This window comes from Manis pentadactyla, chromosome 9 (genome assembly GCF_030020395.1).
Source record: "Manis pentadactyla isolate mManPen7 chromosome 9, mManPen7.hap1, whole genome shotgun sequence".
NCBI lineage: Eukaryota > Metazoa > Chordata > Mammalia > Pholidota > Manidae > Manis > Manis pentadactyla.
The window spans coordinates 117623154-117645114 of NC_080027.1; the positions used below are offsets into that span (position 1 = coordinate 117623154).

At 35.5% G+C, this 21961-nt stretch overlaps 1 protein-coding gene across 8 annotated transcripts in view; it reads right to left on the minus strand.

Moving 5' to 3' along the window:
* Window positions 1–8385: 8385 nt before the first annotated feature.
* RCOR3 (REST corepressor 3) overlaps window positions 8386–21961 on the minus strand; it is a 47460-nt gene continuing 33884 nt past the window's right edge. For 4 of the 8 annotated variants that reach the window (XM_036912451.2, XM_036912450.2, XM_036912456.2 and 1 more), the window contains exons 10-12: window positions 19467–19524; window positions 11458–11699; window positions 8386–10996 (exon numbers count right to left, since the gene is read on the minus strand). In XM_036912451.2, coding sequence (XP_036768346.1) covers window positions 10652–10996; window positions 11458–11699; window positions 19467–19524 — 645 coding nt within the window. In that variant the 3' untranslated portion in view covers window positions 8386–10651. Of the gene's footprint in view, window positions 10997–11457; window positions 11700–11932; window positions 12066–19466; window positions 19525–21961 lie in introns of those variants that run through there. The other 4 variants (XM_036912455.2, XM_036912454.2, XR_005030283.2 and 1 more) reach the window with 3 other exon arrangements.

Here is a 21961-nt window from a genome sequence, read left to right on the forward strand (position 1 = left end):
CGGGAGGCGGGGCCCGGCGGGGGCGGGGCCCTGGAGGTGTTGAGTGGGAGGCTGCGACGCACCCGAGCGGTTGGAAATCGAACCTACTTTGACTAGAATCATGGGCACCTCCAAATAAAAATCACCTCAAGCGCCTTGAAGAGGATACATCTTAGCCTTCAACCAGGGATAACCAGGCTCAGCCAGTCCTTTCATGCCTTGACCCATTAGCTCAAGGTCTGAGGCACAGCTCAGATGTGGAGCCCGGAGGAAACAAGCAGGAGGGAGGCCGAGGTTGGAGTCATGTTGCGGGGCAGGGGGCGGCGGACACTGATGCATTTAAGAGTATGTGTCCAAAGGGGTCTAGAGGAGCATCCAGAGCGCCTGCTGCCCCTTCCCGGTCTCTTATTTTTCAACAAGGCCACAAATCCAGATTTACACCTTTCGGTTGGTGAGCCAGATGGGGAGATGGGTCTGTAGGCATCACTTGGGGACCTCAGATCCACCACGCTGTCTTGCTGTGAGAGTTAAATGAGATGTACTCCTGCACTCCTGACACAGAGTAGGTGCATTAGGACTTAGTTTCCCTCCCTGTTCCTTTATACAATATACCTCTTACTGCCTATTGCCTGCCTCCGTTCTCAACTAGGCCCCAGCCTCCCACCACTCCCCAGCAGGGTATGTTTGGTGAAGGTGTATCTCCTTTCACTGGCTAGAAACACAAATGTGTAATGTGCATATGTACAGGGATGTTCAGGGCCCCTAGGACTCTCGTGGGCTGTGATTCTGCCGTCTCTCCCCACCACTTCCCCATCAGTTTGTCCCTAGAATGAGAGCCAGCTTTAAATATTATGGAATCAGATCCTGGGATAGATAGTGAATCTTTAGTGGTGGAAAGTGGGGGCCGCATGACTCCAGGGCTAGGAATCTAAGTGGGAGGTAGAGGAATTTTAGAAGTTAGTTGGAACTCAAGGACATGTTCACAGTTTCCCTTTTTGATCACAGAATCATAGGCAGGGTATCTGGGAGAATAGAGATGACAGATCCCAGGCCCTAGCCCATTCTGATGAAGGAGTATGATTCCTTTCTTCGAGGACTTTGAAGATGGATGGGAAGGACAGGACATAAATGCATATGTAAAACAAACATGAAATACTTTTAGATGATAACACACTAAGTCTTATTATACACCAGGTATTGTGCTCAGTGCTTTATCCATATTAACCTATAATCATCAGCCCTCTTTGATAGATGAGAAAACTCATCTCTTGAACGGTTTGCCCCAAACAGCAAAATCCTTTGTTTGGGAGATGGTGGGATTTGAACCTGGGAAGTCTAGTTCTGGTGCTCCTAGCTGCTACACCACGCAGACCTCAAATAAATGGTTGGTGTGAGTTCAAACAAAACAACTTTAAGTAGGAGAAAAAATTTTATCAGTTTTAGTGTTCTGAAAATATTTGTAGTGTTTATAAAGAGAATCCAGTCTTCAAACTAAATTCATCTATAAAAATAAGGGTGGGATTGGACTACCCACCACATTTTTACAAAGAAGAAAGAGGCTAAACTTTTATCTGTTTCTTCTCACCACCCGAAGATTACCCTGGGGCTTCAGAAAGACGTAGGTTTCAGCTGTTTAATTTGCTGGAAAAATTGATAAGGTAAGAGATTGCACTCTTAGCTGTCTACGGACAGACGGTGCTAAAGGAGAGGGGAGGGCGCCACCTACTGGAATGGTAATGGATTCATTATCTTTCTCAGGCTATCCTGTGACGACGGATCAATATAGTTCATTAATTGGAGCAAGGTTAAAAAGTCATATACCTTTCATCACCTAGAGATCAATGAGACCAGACAAGGAGGAACAGTCCTCTCCTTGAGCCATACTGCACCTCTAAATTCCATTGCGAGTTACAATGCAAAGAAAGTCTTTGCTCGTAATGAAACTGCACGTGGGAAGTGTGAAATAGCAGCAAATCAGTCCTAGACGAAAAACAAAAAAATCTCAGAGCTCTGAACACATAGAAAGCTCATTTGCTCACTAAGTAACACTGAGGCAACAAATTAATGTCTGTGGGTTTTCTGTATTTACTTTTTTGAACCAGGGACGTATGGTGTGTTGGCTTCCATCTAATACATTTTACCGCAGCTCTGCCTGCCAGTTTGCTGATGAGAGTGGAGAGCGGCAAGGGGTGCTGTGGGTAGGTTCCTCCCAAGACTGATGTCGGTTTTTTGGTGTTTTTTTTTGAGACCCTTTTTCCAAAGACACAACTATTGTCTGTACCACAGTTTATGCATTTGCCTACTAACGGACATCCTGATTGCTTCTAAGTTTTGGGCATTATGAATAAAGCTGCTCTAAAGATATTTGGGTGCAGGTTTTTGTGTGGGCTTATATCACTATATATTCTGTATTGATTCCAGGGGTTCCCCCATTCAGTAAACACACTCACCCTCCCCTTCTCTGCTCATGTTTGATTGTCTGATAGCCTTTTTGGTGGAAAAATGAGATTTTTATTGTTTTAAAATTAAGCCTGCTGTCTTCATTGTATGTCTGGCTAAATGTAGATTCTGTCCATCTCGACAGGTCCTTTAATAAGACTCATACGTGCAATTACCATCAGGGCTTAGAGAGAAACATTTTAACGTTGTTAATTCTGCATAGTCCCTGTAAGGCATTAAAATACTGATTTTAAGCTTATTATTTAGCCTTAGGAACCATGAAGTAAGGTCATAGATTTGATTGGCATAATTCAGTTTTGTTAGACTTTGTAATAGGCTGGTAACAAGGAAGACAATTTATTTGGTATCTCTTCTTTTGAGGATGATACCTACTCTCTACAGAAAGATTTTAAACAATGCTCGTGTAACCCTGGTTGGCCACATCCTCCATTTCACAGAAAATAAGACAGAAGCATTAAGAAGAAAAGTATAAGCTCAGCAAGCACTTGTCCTGGGAAAAATTGACAAAGTTCAAATGCTATGGACTCCACCAGCACCACCACAGAATTGCATGCCTTTGCCCCTCTGTCTTGAGAAATCCCTGGCAATCTTTTGTTGGAAGAATGAGTGCCTCATCACAGCACCCCATCTGGGGCAGCCGCATCCACTGCACATACTTTTATTTAGTACTTTTTCTTTAATCCTTTTTAAGACAACTTTATTGTTATACTCTCAGTACCACAAAATTCCCCAAACCAGTGCATTCTAGAAAATGTCTGTAGTTACGCAACCATAACTACAATGAAATTTTAGAACACGTCTATCTCCCCTGTGTTCTTTTGCAGCCAATCCCTACTCAGGCAAGAGCAGATCTGCTTTCCATTTCTCTAGTTTCGCATTTTCTGGAAAATGCTTATAAATAAGATGTTTGGATTATTTCCAGTATTTGGCTATTACAAATAATGCTATGAACATTTGAATGCAAGATTTTTTGTGGACAAGCATTTTCATTTCTCTTTAGTGGGTCATGGGGGACATGTTCATTGAATCTGTTGGAAATTGCCAGTTTTCCAAAGTGGCTTTATCCCGGTATTATATTACATTTCTACCAGCCATATGAGGTGTTCCAGTTTCTTCGTATTCCTGGTAACAGTTAATATTGTCAGTCTTTTTTAATATTAGCCATTCTAGGGTGTTATAAATGTTGTTGTGGCTTTACTTTGCATTTCCTCATGACTAATGATGTGATATTTACATTTCTTCTTTGGAAAATGTCTACTCAAATCTGCTGCCCATTTAATTGTTTTTGGTCCTCTTATTATTGACTTATAGGAGATACTGAGTTCTAAGAGTTCATTATACATTCTAGATACAAATCTTATATCAGATACATGTTTTGCAAATATTTTCTCCTGGTCAATGATTTGCCTTTTTATTTTCTTAGTTGAATCTTTTGAAAAGATCTTTTTTAAATTTTAATGAAATCCAATTTATCATTTTTTTTTCTACTGTGGATCATGCTTTTGGAGACATATTTTCTCCTACATTTTCTTTGAGAAGTTTATAGTTTTAATTTTTACATCTAGGCCTATGATCCATTTCAAGTTAATTTTTTGCATATTGTGAAGTAAGGATCAAGGGCTTTTTGTTTTATTTTTACATAAAGATAGCCTGTCTTTTTTGCCATTGAATTATCCTAACATATTCACTGATAATCAGTTGACTGTATATGTGTGTGATTGTATTTCTGGACTCTTTATTCTGTTCCATTGATCTATATGACCAGTCTTAACATGAATACCATTACTATATTCATAACTGTGGTTTTATAACAAGTAAGGAAATCAGTATCACCCAAGTTTGTTCTTCTTTTTAAAAAATGTTTCAGTTAGTCTAAGTTTGGAGTTGACACTTGTTTTTTAAATAAAGTTTTATTGACATATAGCCATGCCTGTTCATTTACATATTTTCTATGACTGCTTTTGAATGACACTGGTAAAGATGAGTAATTGCAACAGACTGTGTCCCTGCAAGGTCTAAAATATTTACATCTGGCCATTTATATAAAAAGTTTGGTGGTCCTGCTCTAGTCTTTCTCATTACTATATACATTTTGCAATTAGCTTGTCCGTTTATACTAAATAAGCCTGCTAAGATTTTGGTAGTGATTGAGCTGAACCTATAAATCAATCTGAGGAGAATTACTATCTAAACAATATTAAGTCTTCTAATCCATTAATATGGTATAACTTTCCATTTGTTTAGTTCTTTGTCTTAGCAATATTGTATGGATTTCAGTGAACAGGTCATTCACATTTTTGTTAAATTTATTTCTAAGTACTTTATCCTTTTTGATACTATTGTGAATAAGATTATTTTCTTAAGTCTATTTTCAGATCATTCATTGCTACTATATAAAAAACACAATTGATTTTATGTTGCATCCTCTGACCTTCTTAAACTTCCTTAGTATTCTAGTAGGTTTTTGGAGGTTTAATAATATTTTTTACATGCAAAATCATGTCATCTACAAATAAGACAATTTTTGTTCTTCCTTTCCAATTGGTATGCCCTTATTTTTGTCTTACTGCGTTGGCTAGAACTTCCAGTAAAATATTGAATAGAAGTGGAGAGAGCAGGCATTCTTAGCTTGGTTTCAATCGTATGGGAAAGCATTCAGTGTGACTTTACTTATGGGCCTCTTGTGGATGTCCTTTATCAGGTTGAGGAAGTTCCCTTATATTTCTAGTTTTTAAGAGATTTAATCATGAATGGATGTTGGGTTTTGTCTAATGTCTTTTCTGTGTCTATTGACATGATCACATGGTCTTTTCCCTTTATTTATATGATGTACTGCAAATGATTCTTGACTTGGGATGATTTTGCTCCCTGGGGAACAAAGGGTATTGGCCAGAGACATTTTTGATTGTCAGATAGGGGGTGGGGGAGAGGATGTTACTGGCATCTGGTGGACAGAAGCTAAGGATTCTGCTATGTAGCCTACAATGCACAACAAAGAATTATCTAGCCCCAAATGCCAATAGTCTGACGTTGAGAGACTGGTGTAGAACATTGACTTCTGGATGTTAAAGCAAACTTGCACTTCTGGGATAACACAACTAGGTTATGTTGTGCAATCCTTTCTGGATATTGCTGGATTTACTAATATTTCGTTATGGATATTTGCATGATATATGGCCATGTTATAGAATATATTTTAAAATAATATATGTATTATAGAATGATCTATAAATTTCGATTAGGTAAAGGTGGTTGATAATGTTTAAGTCTTCTATATTTTTACCCATTTTTGGTTTCCATGTTCTATCAGCTATTGATAGATGGGTTTTGAATCACTGACTTTAGTGGCAGATGTGCCTGTTTCTTCTTGTAGTTCTATTGGGGTTTATTGTTGGTAGGTGACTGTCTTTATCTTCAATAGTATTCTTTGCTTTGAAATTTTTGTCTGACATTAATATAGTCACTCCAATTTTCTTTTGTTAAGATATTTATCCATTGTATTTCTATTGCTTTGTGACAAGTATTACCCCAAGATTTAGCAGCTCAAAACAACACTCATTAATGCACAGTCTCTGTGGTGTTAAGAAACTCGGGCACAGCCTAGCTGAGTTCTCTGCTACACAGTCTCTCACAGGCTGCAGTCAACGCATGGCAGGGCTCTGCAGTCATCTTGAGGCCCAGCTGGGGAGAGATCCCTTTCCAAGCACATGGCTGTGGGCAGGATTCAGTTCCTGACAGGTTGTTATTCTGAGGGTCTGAATTCTTTGCTGGCTGTTGGCAGTGGGGTGGCCTCAGATCTTTGCCACATGGGCCTAAGGTGGAGTTTGCTTCAACAAAGCATGCAGAGAAGGCAATACAGTCTAGTGAGACAGAAGTCACATTCTTTTCACCTAACCACCAAGTGACATCACATCACCTTTGCTGTATTCTATTGGTCAGAAGCAAGTCACTTAATCCCACCCCCACACAACAGCACGAATACCAGGGAGCAGGAGTCCTTGGGGGCTGCTCTGTATCTCTGCCTCTAATATGAGGTTGTTAGGGGATCCTTCTGAGAATGTCACCATTTCCTGCTCCTTTGCCCTCATGGAGTTGAGAGGTTCTTTTTCTGTAAGGTTTTGTCATAAATCTGTCTCCATCTGCTGGTGGCACCTACCCTGGCTTTCCAGCACTAGGAATTTTTTTTTTCTTCAATTTATCATTTCACTTAAGATTTTGTGAGGGAAGAAAACCAAACTGAGGCTCAGAGATGAAGTAACTTTTCAGTGGAGTTGGGAAAGCCTGCATCGTAGAGGGAGAACTCTCGTGTTTAAACAGGCCAGTGACAAGACCCTCAATGACTGTTTTCACTCTCCTTTGGAAAGGACACAAAACGTGAGCAAAAATAGTCTTGGGAATAAAGGCCTCTTGAAACCAAATCCTGAAAGCAATTTATGAAAGCTGCTCTGGGTAATAGCTAGAGATTCCTCAACATCTTGTTGTGGTATTACTCATGATCTTCTTAGTTATCAGCAATTGCATCTTACGTGTTTAAATAAGATTAAACCATACAGAATAAAAATCTAACCTTTCTTAAAATAATCCAGAGAAAAAGATATTACGTAAAGCATTTTGGGAGATTAATCTTTATGCCATTACATTGTGAATGTAATGCTAGAATGCTCCTAGATGTCTGCACTTGGCATTCCCAGCATCTTTTCTTAGAGACTCTGCTCACCAAAATGCTAGCTTCAGGATTCTGTAAGTTCTCATGTTGTAAACTCATTCCCTATTAATAGACAATAGTCTACTTGAATCTGGTAATGACTTATTTGCAAACATGTTGATCCAACACTAATTTCTGGTCTCACTGTTTCTCCCTTAAGTGTACAGGATTTCTGAGAGTAGAAAAAGGGCAGATAAGGCCACATGCTGTTTAGACACCAACTTACGCATCTAGGGGCATTCCTTTTAATGTTCTACTCCCAAACTCCATTGCTACTAAAATTTATTGCTACAGAACATTCCTTCACTAAGGCCGTTAAAGTTTTGTTAAAGATTTAAGTTGGGAGGAGTTACATGTGACCTATTTGTTTCTAAGAAAAGTGATTTGTATACTCTCATAAAGGCTGTCAGAAAATGCGGTAGTTTCTTAGATGTTTTATACTATAGCATGGTTCCTCAAACTTGATTCTTGGACTCTTTTGGTATTCACTTACTCTGTTATCTTATGTGATGTATTTATGATGAATGTCTAAGTTAAAAAATGAATACACATTTCAATTTTCCTTGTGTTTCCTATAATCAGAATGTATTCAGCATTTGTTCTGGGGAAGCACAAAGAGAAGAATAGATCCTGCTTTGGATTATTCTTTTTGAGGAGACCCTGACACTCCAGTGTTATGTTATCAGCATTTATTAATATTTCTGGGTAATAAATATTCTTCTGGCAGGAAAAAACATGAAAATAACATATCTAGTAATTAGACTTGGTACTTTAACCAGAGTACTTGCAACATTCTTTTTATCTGTGAAAATCCTGTTAATATCTTTTTGCTTGTTTCCTATCTCTTCCTAAAAAGAATGTAGACCTATATTGACAGAATCTTATATTTTTTCATCTTTTTTTACATTATACTCACCTATTTGTAAGATTTTAAGGAAAAGTTTTGATTATAACTTACCTCCATCCATATTACCCTGGAACTACATCATATAGAAAAAATATTTTTCATTAATATTACCAGATGAATCAACAGTGTTTTATTTTTAGTTATGTAATGGAAAAAAATAATACTTGGGTGTAGATTTCTTTTAAAAAAATGATAACCTTGAAATTAATGAAATGGTCGTTAAAAGACTTCTAGGTTCTACTTTTTTTATAAAAATCAGTATTTAGAGTTTCACAGTGAAGAGGTCCTAAATTCCTCATACAACATGAAATTATATAAAAATAGAAGACATAGACATCTTTAACTCTTTAATCCTTTGATTAAGCAGCAAGCATATCACTCTTCCAGGCCAAACACTGCTTAAACAAAAAAGAAAAATAATGACGTGCATAATATTTACAAAATATGCAAAGCACACAATAAAGACATCTCACTATATACATGTGTCATATTACTAATGAAGCTAAGATTTTTCTACTGTGTGCTCTAGTGTACATAAATCAAATTACAGCACATCCCTCAGATACAGCACCTTGGCCCAGAGTTGGGATAGAACAGATTTTAAATGAATCGTAATATACTTAACAGCTGGACAGATGCTGATGCTGACAAACCTGACTGGCAGACCCCACCGTACTGTATACTGAAGGTCTACTGACAAGAGACAAGACAATAAAAGCTGTAGAGTATGCACATATGCAAGACAATCTAAGTACTTTAAAAAATGCTTTAGATATTTTCTATTAAGATATGTAACTATCTCCCGTGGCTTTAAACTAAAAAATGGGTATAAATTCTTGAATATTAAGAAAATTTTAAATCAGATTTGACCATTACAACCCAGGGACAGGAACCATTTAAGATGATCCAATGAAAAAGAAAGGGCACATCCTGGGAAGAGTTTATACCAGAACTTAAGGTCTTTATGGAAAGAAGTGGGCTAAACTTCAAAATTAAAACTAACCAATGGATATAAGTCTATAGCTCTTTTAAAAGGCTTTAGAGCCAATGGTATGGACTATTTTTCCAATATTTGGGAATGTATGACTTCTCAAAACATAAATTAGGGCCTTAGATGTTAAACATTTCATGAAGTAGTTCTAAATATGAGGATATAAATGTGCAAACATTTAGCCTTAAGTTCCACTAGAATAGCAATCTATGCCATCTGTCCCATTGCACAAGTCATGATTCCAATATGAAATCACTGTATCAAAAATATTAGTAACACATTGTTGAAATACTATCACTTGTAAAATATTCTTTGTAGGTATTTAATGATTATGTTTTGAATTAAGAAGTCTTGAAATGTTTTTTTATAAAAGAGTCTTAGTATTTTAACAGCACAACTGTGACAATATACTGATACATCTTTAGATAACACAGAACAAACCCTTAAATTTATTTTATGAAATGATGTTGATCATTTAACCCTAAACCAAACCAACGAGCACAGGTTGGCTGCAAGGAATACACAAATGTATCCAAATAGTACAATAGAGATTTATCAAGAAAACTTCCTTTATATTAAATGCAGACCATATAATGAGGGCAATTTTCAGAACCTAAACCCAAAAAAAGGTATTGTAAATGAATGCTTCCATAGCCACTATCTCCACATAACTGACAAAAAATATAGTTCTCTTCTAAAGTCCCCAGATGTAGGCAACTACTAGTTAAAAGCAGATAGCATTTAGAAACATTAAAAAAAAATCAAAATTAACTCAATTTTCAAGGAACTTAAAGACATAGTACTTTAGCAACTTAATAGTTCTTATTTGAATGTAAAATTATTATTCTGATCCTCTTATTACTGAGACAGGCCAATGACCTTTAAAGAAGGACTGTGCACTAGGACCCTAAACTGTATGTTAAAGGTTAGTAGGTTCAGTACATTCTTTGTGGTTTCATATAATTGCTTTGCAATTGATTAAATTACTTTCTTTTAAAGGAACATATTAAAATTCCTTTAGGAAAAAAAGCAAGATTTTTTAAAACAAGGGATATGCAGCTCTCTTTTCTTAAATATGCATCAAATGAACATATGTCAAAATCTGAAATGCAGGCTATTTATTCTTGCACTCCTAACATAGGAAAATGTTGTTAAAAATTAAATTAAGGAAAAAAGAAAAAATTCAAACACCCTTAAGAAACTTAAGGAGTTTTCACAATTCATAAGTCAATATTCCTGTAAAGAGCCTTGATTATGAAGAGGCAGAAATATAAAGAATCTCAATAAAATAAATATGGTAAAAACAAATCAGAAAACCTTGGTATATAGGATATTTTATCTTTTTTTTTCCTTTTATGAGATCATGTCACTGAATGTATATACTCTAGAAAGGAGGCTAACTGTAGGCTTTTTGTTGTATAACATTTCAGTTGTGTGAACTAAAAAGTTTCTCAGACATTCACTTATGCTAGCCCAGTGCCAAAGAACTAGTTCGCAGCCTCTGTGTCTAGGAAGGATTATTGATTATTATTTCCTCTTTTGCAACAGTCAGATGAGCATTGGTATAATGATGGGGTGAAGGGTTACTGCAGCTCTGTCCAATATAATTTTAGTGCAGTGAGGACTGTGAATCTGTCTGAATTCCGATAAGTGATGGTGGCTGTTGACCACCAACCGTGGACAACACTGGTCTTGGGTTTAGACGGGGTGGCATAGAATTAGCAGGGCGAATGAGAGGTGGTGGAGGCTGATTTAAAGTTGGCCGGGGCTGGATGAACCGAGCCTGCTGCTGGAGTGGAGGAGGCTGCCGGTGAAGAGCGGGGGCAGCAGGCAGTGTTGGACGAAGAAGTGGTGGAGGCTGGTTCAGAGTGGCAATGGGGGCTGTTGGTGTTGGAGTGGATGATGGGGCAGGAGGTGATGGACCCAGAGTCCGAGGAGCCTGTGGGGTCTGTGCCTAGAGGTGAGGAAACAAAAATACACGTATGAGATGACAGTTCCTAGTGAACGTAATACAATATAGTTTGGGCTGTCACAGGAAAAACAAACAAATCAAAACAAAACAAAAACGTAACACCAGTGTTTTTGGAAGCAGAAGCTTCTTTTATTTTAAACAAAACAAAAAACCAAAAACCGAAAAAGCAACGAAGCTACCAAACAGGCATCTTTATTAGTAAACAGCTTAACACTGGAAATAAAAATAAGACTATGAAAGAACAATACACTCTCCATTCTTCTAGGATCAGAACTTAGCATGTCATTATGACTTAAGAGTCACGAGAGATACACCACTGAGTAAGTGTATTGTCAACCTTTCATGCTCATATACTAGTCCTCTGACAAATTAACCTTACAGAACACCACACAAAATGATGATTCCTCAACTCATATTAGCTCAAATTCCATACACAAACACACCTCCTCTTCTTCATCAGTGCTCTTCCCTGATGGCACATTAGAAGCACTTTTTGTCTCCTCCCCTAAAGTAGAAGCATCACCATTAGAAGCCTGGGTTCCTTGTTCTGCTTCCCACTCCTGCAATACCTCCTCTAAGTTAAACCGACGCCTGTAGTTTACAAAGAAGTTCTTCACTTGGCCAACAGTCTTGTTGCCAATTACATCTGCAATAGCTTGAAAATCTTTACCATATTTGCGGACACCTGGAAGGCAAAGTAAATAATACACCTGTGAAGGATCAATAAGGAGAGCTGTGTGTACTATACATCATGCACACACAAAAGATACCAGCAATGAAAATCCTTTCTGACAAAACTCTGCTCATTTCTCAATTCTGAGATAGAGGTTAAGATATCAGGGTCACAGATGAAAACTATCAATTATGTCATTTCATCGAGCCAGCCACTTGCCTTCAACTGAACAATCAGAAACTTACCATTTTTTACATACTCAGTTATTTTCTCCAATCCTCTCTTGAACTCTCAAATACAGTCCATTTATTGTAAAGCATTGAATTCTTTGTTCCATCCTCAATTCCACATTCATTTATTTCCCTAGTAGCCAGTCACCTAAATTTGAGCAACACCGTTTGTAAACAAAGCTGGATGGGAATGAGCCATCTCTTTTATCCCCTCAATGGACTGAGTGAGTAGTCTTAGGGTTCCCCCATTAAGAAAAGCATTATAATTCTGGTCTTAATACCAACTTCCACATGATTACTTGCCTATCTTACCAGGTACCAACAAACAGAAATGAGGTAAGAATTTAAACATAAAAAGCAGGAGAATCATCACAGTCTGATGGACAAAAAAAGGGGAAATTATTTTTCAGAGTTAGTTGGATTTTTAACTCAACTAGTAGCTCGAAAGGCTGCGAATGTAGGATTCCTAGCTATGCTTTATAGCCTAAAGAATATGGTTATAGCAGTGCCTGTTTGTAGAGTACTTTTGCTTATCATCACTACCTTTAATTCAGAGATTAACTTTTCATTATAGAAATTTTATTATAATGAAGGATAGTATTTGACTTATGATTTGAGAATCAACAGAATTTAAATTGACTTTATATAATCAGATGTATAATTATTTGCTCTTAGGGGAATTCTAAATGACCTTCACTGGCTTATTCTAGAAAGAGCTGCATTTAGCTCAAAATACGAAAGCTGTCAAATTTTTAATTTTACAATTTGGTAACTGCTTTTAAAAATATCAGAAAACAGCAACTCTTTTAATTACAGAGATGAGACAGAAAAAAAATACTGATACGTAAGATATTAAAGTCTGTAAATTAACCTAAGCAGCCAGAAATATGGGGCTTTAAATAAACTCAACATATATATAATCACAGTGGGAGAATAATATAATGATATGTTGATGCCCCAGCAGAAATGCTAGATATATTTTTACTAATACCTATCGGTGTGACATACTCAATTATGTTAAAGCACCATCATGATATAGCATAATCTCTGTTCTAAAATTCTGCCTTTATTTATATTGACTTGGGAATAGGTATCTCTTGCCACAGTCAAGGGAATAGGCTTGGCTCCATGGGAGAATTCCTGCATCTTACAGCATTTTGGGCAGGAGGTCTGATATTATTAAGCTATAACCATATTCCATTTTTTATACGGAGTTTGGGTTTGTAAACTATGCTCATTTGCTCTGTTCTCAGAGGGAAAGACATATGTAAAACAATAAAGTAATAATTATTTACAGTATTTTAGCAACATAAATGTATTTATATTCTCTTTAAATCCATGAGCTGATTTTCAGTTTGAATTTCATAACTGCCTATAAATTCTAATGGTCACTAGATTTCACCGAGGGTTTATTTGGCAATAAAAATCCAAAGTTATTTCATATTAGGAATTATTGCTATATATTCAAATACTTTTCTACTACTTATACTTTGGGAAATAGCAACTCATTTGAGATTGCTGCACTGAAAAATAACTACTAATCAGAAATCAGACACAGTGTTCTATCAGTGCACTAAGTTTCGTAAGAGATACTTAATTTACATTCTAGAAATGACCAAACTTACTGAATACATGAGTTTAGAAATGAAAACCTTAAATCAATCTAGGATTAGATCTGTATTCCTAGCAAGAAGTCATATTAAGACTAACTCTGACTCCAAGTCTGAAGATATTACAACCCTCAAAACACCTATTTATTTATTTGCAAAACAGTTTCCAAAACCTACCAGCTATCCCCATGTCTTATTCCAATATATAACTGGCCCCTCTTCTTCTGACTCTGCTCTTTTTTATCTTTGATTTTATTTCCTCTTGTTCAATGGACTTTACCTTGTCATTAATATTGTTGTATTTCCAGAAGTACAGACCCCAGGACCAAAATCAGTTACCATAAGGAGCTTTAGTTTCCCAAATACTTGGGATATCAAGGGTTTTTTCCAAGTAACCTAGGTTCTGAGTCACCTAGGTGTGTTTATTACTAATTCATGTATGCCAGTCTTGCATAAACTGCTCTGCAAAATCTTAAGGCTCAGATCACACTGCAGACTTCCATAGTCTGGCTGAGTATCCCAGTGATGTCCTGAAAACTAGAGGAGCAGAACAGATATCAATGCCCTCAGCCTGCAGAACAGCCAAGCAGGGTCTGGAAGAGCGAGCACTCCCTGGCAGTTTCCTTGGACAACAGCAGCCTCATCTGTTTGCTCCCATGTGTTGTGACAAACTTCACAATTTTCTCTGTGTGCCACAATGTTGAAAAAGGGTGGGAAGTACTGTTCTGTGGAATGCAAATCAGAACCAGCATTATCTACGATGCTGAATACACAGGAAGTGCTCAGGAATACAGCTGATTTTTTTTTCCCCAAACCCCCAAAACCACAGACAGCTAACTTCTTTACTACCTTCATATTCCCAATGATGCTGCTCAACAGCACGTTCTGGTTAGAAGGTGGAATTCTTAAGCTCTAAACTGTGGCTCATACGAGGCAAACTGTAGGGAACCATCAATGGAAGATTTAAGGGGACCGCTCCTTCAGAAGAATCCCCAGCTAGGCTTTTGGAGGACATGCAGAGCAACTAACTTTAACAACATATGACATCAGAGATACTCTAGTTCCAGTTTGTACCTGGAGGAAGGGTGCTTAATTCTTTTTCCACAGTTTATAATAAACAAGGCCATATGACTGCTTTATCAGTGAGGGACTTAAATACAATGATTAAGTCTCTCTCTTCCTGAATATGTTAAAGGCTTAGGTTCATATGAAACATGGTTTTAAATTAAATTTCCCACCTTCAGGGCAAGAGGTCAGTTTTCAAAGATTAGTGGAACAAAACTTTGGAGAACTCTAGAACGGTGAAGTATAAATTTCCCAGGAAGATGAAAAAAATTGTTTTTCAGTCAAATTTCTAGATTTCATTTGAAAGTTACAATGAAACAATTTGGTTTCCTATGCTGGTAGATGAGATCATATAATCTTTAACATTTACTTTTAAAGTTTTTATTTGGGAATTAACATAAAAATGTAACATTAGGATACTGTGTTATTATTACATTTTATGAGAGCCCATACTTTCCAATCAATATTCTATATTACCCAGCAAAAAAGCACACATTCATATTTTTTGAGCTTTGGCTAGTAAGAGTAACTTCACAAATATTTGTAATATGGTGTCTCCCAACTCTGGACATCAGATTATAGACTTTTTTTTCTTAGATAGAAGGGATATTGCAAATCTGCTTTTGGTATGTTTAAAAAGTTATTTTTAAAATCCGATTTTGGACTACCCTCCCCCGCCACCCGCTGAAAAAAAGCCAAAACACCACAGTGGCAAGCTGCCTATAGGCAGTGAAATTTGGGGGATTTTTTTTCCTGCTTGTTATAGAAAAACTTCTCAAAGTGTGCATATACTTAGTATAATCGGAAAATCTATTTTTGAAATAAGAACAAAGTGACATCTAAAAACTCCAGGGACGTCGTTACTTCCTATCAATGAGAGATTAATTTTAAACTCAAACCATCTGGGAACATGCATTTCTTTCTACCTTGTGTAAATTTCTTAAATAATTCATATTAAAGAAGGTAAAAATGATATCACTTTGTTGTAAGTTAAATTCCATAACAAAAACGTTGGGAATTTTGAGTCATTAGTCATTTGAAGTTAGGGCATCAGAGGACTGACAAGTACAATTTTGGGCCTCCATTCTTATGATATTTGTTATAGAAGAAACTCTCTAAAGCAAATGAGTTCCCTTTAGGTGGAAAGGTATGAATTGCCTATCTCTAATTCCTTTTGATTATTCATGTACTGGGTTCCCTATGTCTTAATCAACTGCCAAATCTCTTTTTCTTTACTTTAGGAGCCATTCTAGCTTTTTAAAAAAGTAAGAGATAAAATTAGAAGACAGTTTCTAGACTTGCAACTTTCATTTCTCCTAAAAATGAATGGAATATAATGAACTACAGGGAGAGAAGCTAACATTTAACTGTAAGTATAACCCACTTGAACATAGTTCTATCCTTTCTTCTCTTCTATGAGAAGGCAGGCAATATGAAAAACAGCAAAACTAAAAATTAAAGGTGACATCTTGATACAACTGGAAACAATTTTTTGTTGTTTATCCTAAAATAGCACAAATATTTTAGTTGGGGAGCATATTATTTTTTCATACTAATGACTACAAAATGAATACATTTAAGAGGAGACCCAAAATAAAAATGGCAAATGTTGTATACCATGCCTCTGTCCCTATACACTTTTAAGAGTAAATGTTTTGCACTATCATTTAAATGTATTGTTTGAAAACAGCTAATAATGTTCTATCTTACATGAAAAAAATAATACATATAGAATCTAATTCCTTTCATAATTCTTGCTAAATAATAATGTTTATCATATGAATATAAAGATTGATTTTAGGATAATTTCTAGAAGCACTGTAGTTGAGAAAAAAGTATTTATATATATGCCACAAGCTACAAATAGGGATATTTCATATTTCACCATTAACACAAATATGTGAAGACTGTAACTGGTCTCACTACTAATTAATTTGTTTAAGAGAAAACTTAGATGCTAAGGCTGGAACAGATTACAGATACTGTAGAAATACCATTCTTAGCAAGCATTTTAGGAGGATTAAATTAGTGATATTTATAATATTCCAGCTGGGGACTTTTGAAGAATGTTATTAAAGTTATAACATAGTTAGAACTAAAATAAACAAAGTGACAGATTACACAAGTATGAACAGACATTCCTATTTGGTCTGAACACGATTTTTCTCCCTTCCAAATAAGGGAGAAAGAAGGGAAAGTGGGTTATTATTTATTTACTTAAATATTTATCATTAAAATAATATTTATATAAATGGTTAGTATATAGTTAACAATACTATGACTAGGTGGGAAGTAAAGTAGGAAATATATACCTAAGCCCTAGGAACTTATCTTAATAGATCTATTTGGTTTTAAAAGAGTTACTCAAAAAAGTTACCTAGTAGTAGAAGTTATAAATGTTACTATGACACTACAGTCAATATTTCTATCTTCAAGTTACTGTAATAGTCAACTATGAGCAAGATAAAATAAAGCATTTAATAATGAGTGTCAAATAAGAATATATATGTAAGACGTTTAAAATATAAAGTGCTACATAAATTAAAACATGTTAAAATCAAAACATAATTTATTATTGCTTTGTAAAGCTGAAATAGCCATGAAAATATCATATAAAGTTTTATCATAATAAGTGTTAAAAAGAACAAGAAAACAAAAGTCACTGCCTGCTAAGATACTTCTTGTTGGCAAACTATATATGTTAAAAGGAAAACTGAGATTATGTACCTTAACCACACTGAGACTCAAGTACATGTGATATTATATGATTATACTGTTTATAAGATATACTTCCGAACATTATATAAATGTGTGGGCACATGAGGTAAAAACTGCACTTTTAAACTCTCCTTAAAATAACTATTTTGGACACAAATAGCCCTATATTGTTTTGTTTTATGTAACAACAAAAAAATCTTCAAAACTAAAAAACCTGAAGTGAAAACAAGAATTCCACACCAAGAGTCAAAATAAATAAAGACATTAACATATTCAGAAAGTGCTTTCAAAATCCTAAAATATGCATATTTCTGTAGGAACTGCTGCATTAGTGTAATTTAGTTTTTAAATGTTACTTTTAAAATATGCATAAAAATACTGAATATACCTCAGGAGAGGAAATGTTTGATTTTATCAATAAATACTCCATTTTGTTAATATTTATAAGCTGAGATAACGTCCACATATACAACTTAAACTATGTAAACTTTGCCATTGTTCTTCCCTTGAATACAGTTTTGCAAAATATCCAACTCAGCTATAAGATTCAATGGACTCTACCACTTAAAGAAGTGCTACAGACTAGTAACCAATCCTGACAGCTCTCCAGAGAAACATCAGCCCAGATTTTTCTAAGCAATTCTCTTCAGAAAATCCTTTCACTGGGATAATTTCTTATACTAAAGTACAGAATTAATATACCAATCTTTAAGCAACTGAATACCAGAAACCACAGTTCAAGTCTATAGGATATTCTACAAGGGAGGGAAACACAGGCTTTAAATCAGTAATAGCAATGCCTCCTCAATGGTTCTGTTCCAGCTGTAATTCATAGTTCTAAATGAATATGAAGCAGCCACTGAAAACACTAATTTTTAATAAAAAATTTTATTTGCAAGTTTAGCTATTATTGAACATTATAAGCTATTTAAACTCTGTTCTGACTTGTTCAGAAACTTAGTTCTACAGTTAGAGATGGGCTCAAGGAACATGGAACACCCCACATCCCCACAGGAGCAAGCATTTCTATTTATGCTATGACTGTTATTATGCTGTCTGTATAGGCCAGAGAGAAGGCTGACCATCCCCTGGCACCCTCCTGTGACTTTCTAATCACACTGGCTGGGTAATTCTTACTCTAATCCAAACTGCAGAGTCATCTATTAATCAATCTTCAATTACATTATTCCAACATCTGAATGATAATTGCACAACATTTTTGAGTTAAATATATTCTCTATATTTGAATATTTGGAAAATTTTAAAAGTATACTTATATGTTTTACTGGGGCCCAACTCTGTTAGAGTAGTTAACCTAGATAGAAAAGTTACTCACTACAAAGAGGGCTCAGTCAAGAAGAAAAAATTATAGACCAAACTTAAAATTATACAATCAGTCCTGCAAATAGTTTATCTTGAAGGGAAAAGAAAAATCTACAACACTGAATAAAAATATACAATTTACTCTTCCTTAAATAATTCAAACATGAGAAAATCCAAGTTTATAACGCTTCCAGTTTGCCCGTGGGTATTTATAATACAAAAAAATGCTCTGCCATATAATTCAACAAAGCATTCATATTTTTTTGATACATCTCTTAACTCTTTTGTAATATATATATATAATTTATTTATTTATATATATATATTTTAAAGTCAGCCTTCTAAGCATTCAGTGGCACCTCTCTTAAGTTATGATACACTGAAAGTTAAGCATATCATTAATATTTTCAGTACCTGACATTTATCAAAAGAGAAACACTATTATACAGAGTAATTAGAGAAACCAGAAACTTATAATAGTTTATTTATGCTTTTTACAATGAGTTATCATGACTGATATAATAAGAATGACCCTAATGCACGAATACTGAAGCAGAGGCACAGAGAGACTGTATGACTTTTTCAAGCACATCATTACCATCACTTATGTAGTGCTGAGAGCGCATTACGTGCTGTTCAGGACCCCAAATGCACATAGGCTCAGTACGTTACATCCACAAGTACAAAAGAGAATTCCTGGTCACCAGCACTTTGTGGTGAACACAAGAGCTCTTTCTTGATCCATTTCTAAAGGAAGGGAAGAACTATGACAGTCACCTTTCACGACAAGTTAGATAATTATCAACAACAATAACTGCTTATCTTTAATATACCTTGCACTGCTAGAAGCTGCTCCTCTGTGGTCCAACGGGCATTAATTTTCTGATTTGACTACAAAATTAAAAAGAAGTTTCCTAATGAGGATATGAAGACAGACAGCTTTCCAAAGTGCTTATTTTTTTTTTAACTTCTCACCAAATCACAGACATGAGATTACCAAAACTCTGATTTTTGAAGATTCCATTTTTATATGGATTAAGAAATGTATTTTGAGTTACCTTTTACCCACACAAAAAGATAATGAAAGGAAAATGTACAATACGAGAATGAACAACATTCACATTTAGGCTCTAGTCACAGAGGTTTTAAAACTGAGAAAATCTCCTAGTCACCCATTTTCCAACTACAATGTTCCTATCACACACTGTGTTAATTTTAGCCTAGTTTCAAACATTTCAGAGACTTTATTTTCTTTACAGAGGATCTGTGACTCTAAGATTTCTTCTCTTCATAGTTAGATTAAGCCTATCCTTACTCCACGAAAAGCAGTGTTATATAAATTAACAGAACTGTAGATCAGGCCCAAGTCTTAGAATACTTCCTTAAAACTCTGAAGCAGAAAGTGACCGACTATAAGAATAGATTTTTCCCCAAGACCTCCCACATTTCTCCCAGTATTTTTGTTTTAAAAAAAAAACCCAAAGTTTAGAATTTTTATTATGGCAATATTACATTATTAACACTGAATCAAATTTCATTAATGTATACCACTGACTAGTAATCAAGGACCTTTGGCAGTAAAATGGAGACAGAGATAAGTACACCCAGCCCACACAGGTTTGCGGCACAAACTGTCCTGATGTGATAATACATGGACATGCTGGGCAAAACAGAAAGGCTTCCTTTGAAAAGGGATGTTTAAGTCTTACCTCGCTCACAGTCTTAGCAATTAGAGCTTCTATGGTACACAGATATTCTGGGTAACAGCAACTTTCTCACCATGAGTGAAAAGGTATAGGTAATAAGCATTTAGGAGAAAGAATGAAACAAAATTCAAAAAATAACAAAATTTAAAACAATTATTAGAGAAGAAAGGAAAAAGTTAACAATCTACAACAGAAAGCACTGTATTCCAGATGATGAGGTTAAAAAGGGACAGCAAGGCAGGCCAGTCAAAGGCAGTGGATAAGCTTCAAAGTTAGGACACTGACGACCAGGCAAAGGACAACAGTAAAAAGGTAAAGAGAAAGAGGGGGGTATAGGACATAAAGCAGCAGTAGTAAGAAAGGGTGGACCAAGGCTAAAATAGTGAAGAAAAAACAAAAAGAAGTGAGGACAGAAGAAAATCTAGAAATTTTAAACATATATTCCTCAAAAAGAGAATAACAAGAACGGAGCAGGAGCTAGTATTTGAGTTACTACCCAGGCAATCTGATACTTCCTGGGCTGTGAAAGGTAGACGTAGAAGAGGTCCTAGGTACCTAAGCTAACTGGCACTGGAACCTATTTAAAACAGGTCCAAGTATTTCAGAGTAAATGGTTAAAAAATGAAGAGCTGATTTCGACTAAATCTGAAATATACATCTATTATGAAAAGTAGTTCATTTAAAAAATACTTAATGATTTTGCCTATATGCTTTAATTTTATTTTTTGGCCTCTTTTCTGACTGACTATACAATGAAATGTACAACATGAGCATAGAATGGGTCATTTTTGTTTTGAAGACTTCAACAATTATCTGAAGAGCCTCTCTTAATTCTTTGTTACTCAAATTATTCTTTCTTGAAATGCTTGTTGGTGAGTCATCATCCTTTTCTACAGTTGTTAATTCTGCTAGATACCCATCTGTCAAGAATTCTGCAAATGATTAATGCCAGTCTAGTATACTTTTATAGACTTCATGAAGTTTTGCATCATTTGCAGTTTAAAACTTCATTTTGGTTTGTGCTATGTGTGCACTGTATTAGCAAGAGAGTAACAGAGAAGGATGTAGATGTGATGGTGCGACAGGTAACAGCTAGTGTTCTTAGGGATAATTGGTAAGTAGACCCTAATTATTAAGTGCTCAGTTCATTAATGAATGTTTTGTTTGGCAACTTTTGCTTTCCATGCATCCCTTCGATTAACGAGCATTTATTTGGATACTGAGGATCTGCAATACTACACTGAAAAGTTGTTCTGAGGATTAAATTTAGAATATATGTAAAAAACATCTAGCATAGCTCTTAGCAAACAGAAGTTGATCAATCAATGTTTGTCAAACCTGAAAAGCATAAACTGGAGGAAAAAGTATCACTAATGAAAAAGGAACAAAAAAAAATGAAGAAAAGTAACATGAACTATGAAAACTTACTTTCAGTTTTACAGAAAACCAGGAGATGGAATGAACACAAATAGCTATTACTAAAATTTTAAAGTACAGAGTATACTGGGGATTCAAAGACAAAAAGAAAAAGTCATGACGACTAGAATGGGGTAAAAGGAAAGTTGGAAGGACTGGAGATTGAAATGGGTTTAAGAACTGAAGTTTCTGGAAGAACAAAGGTG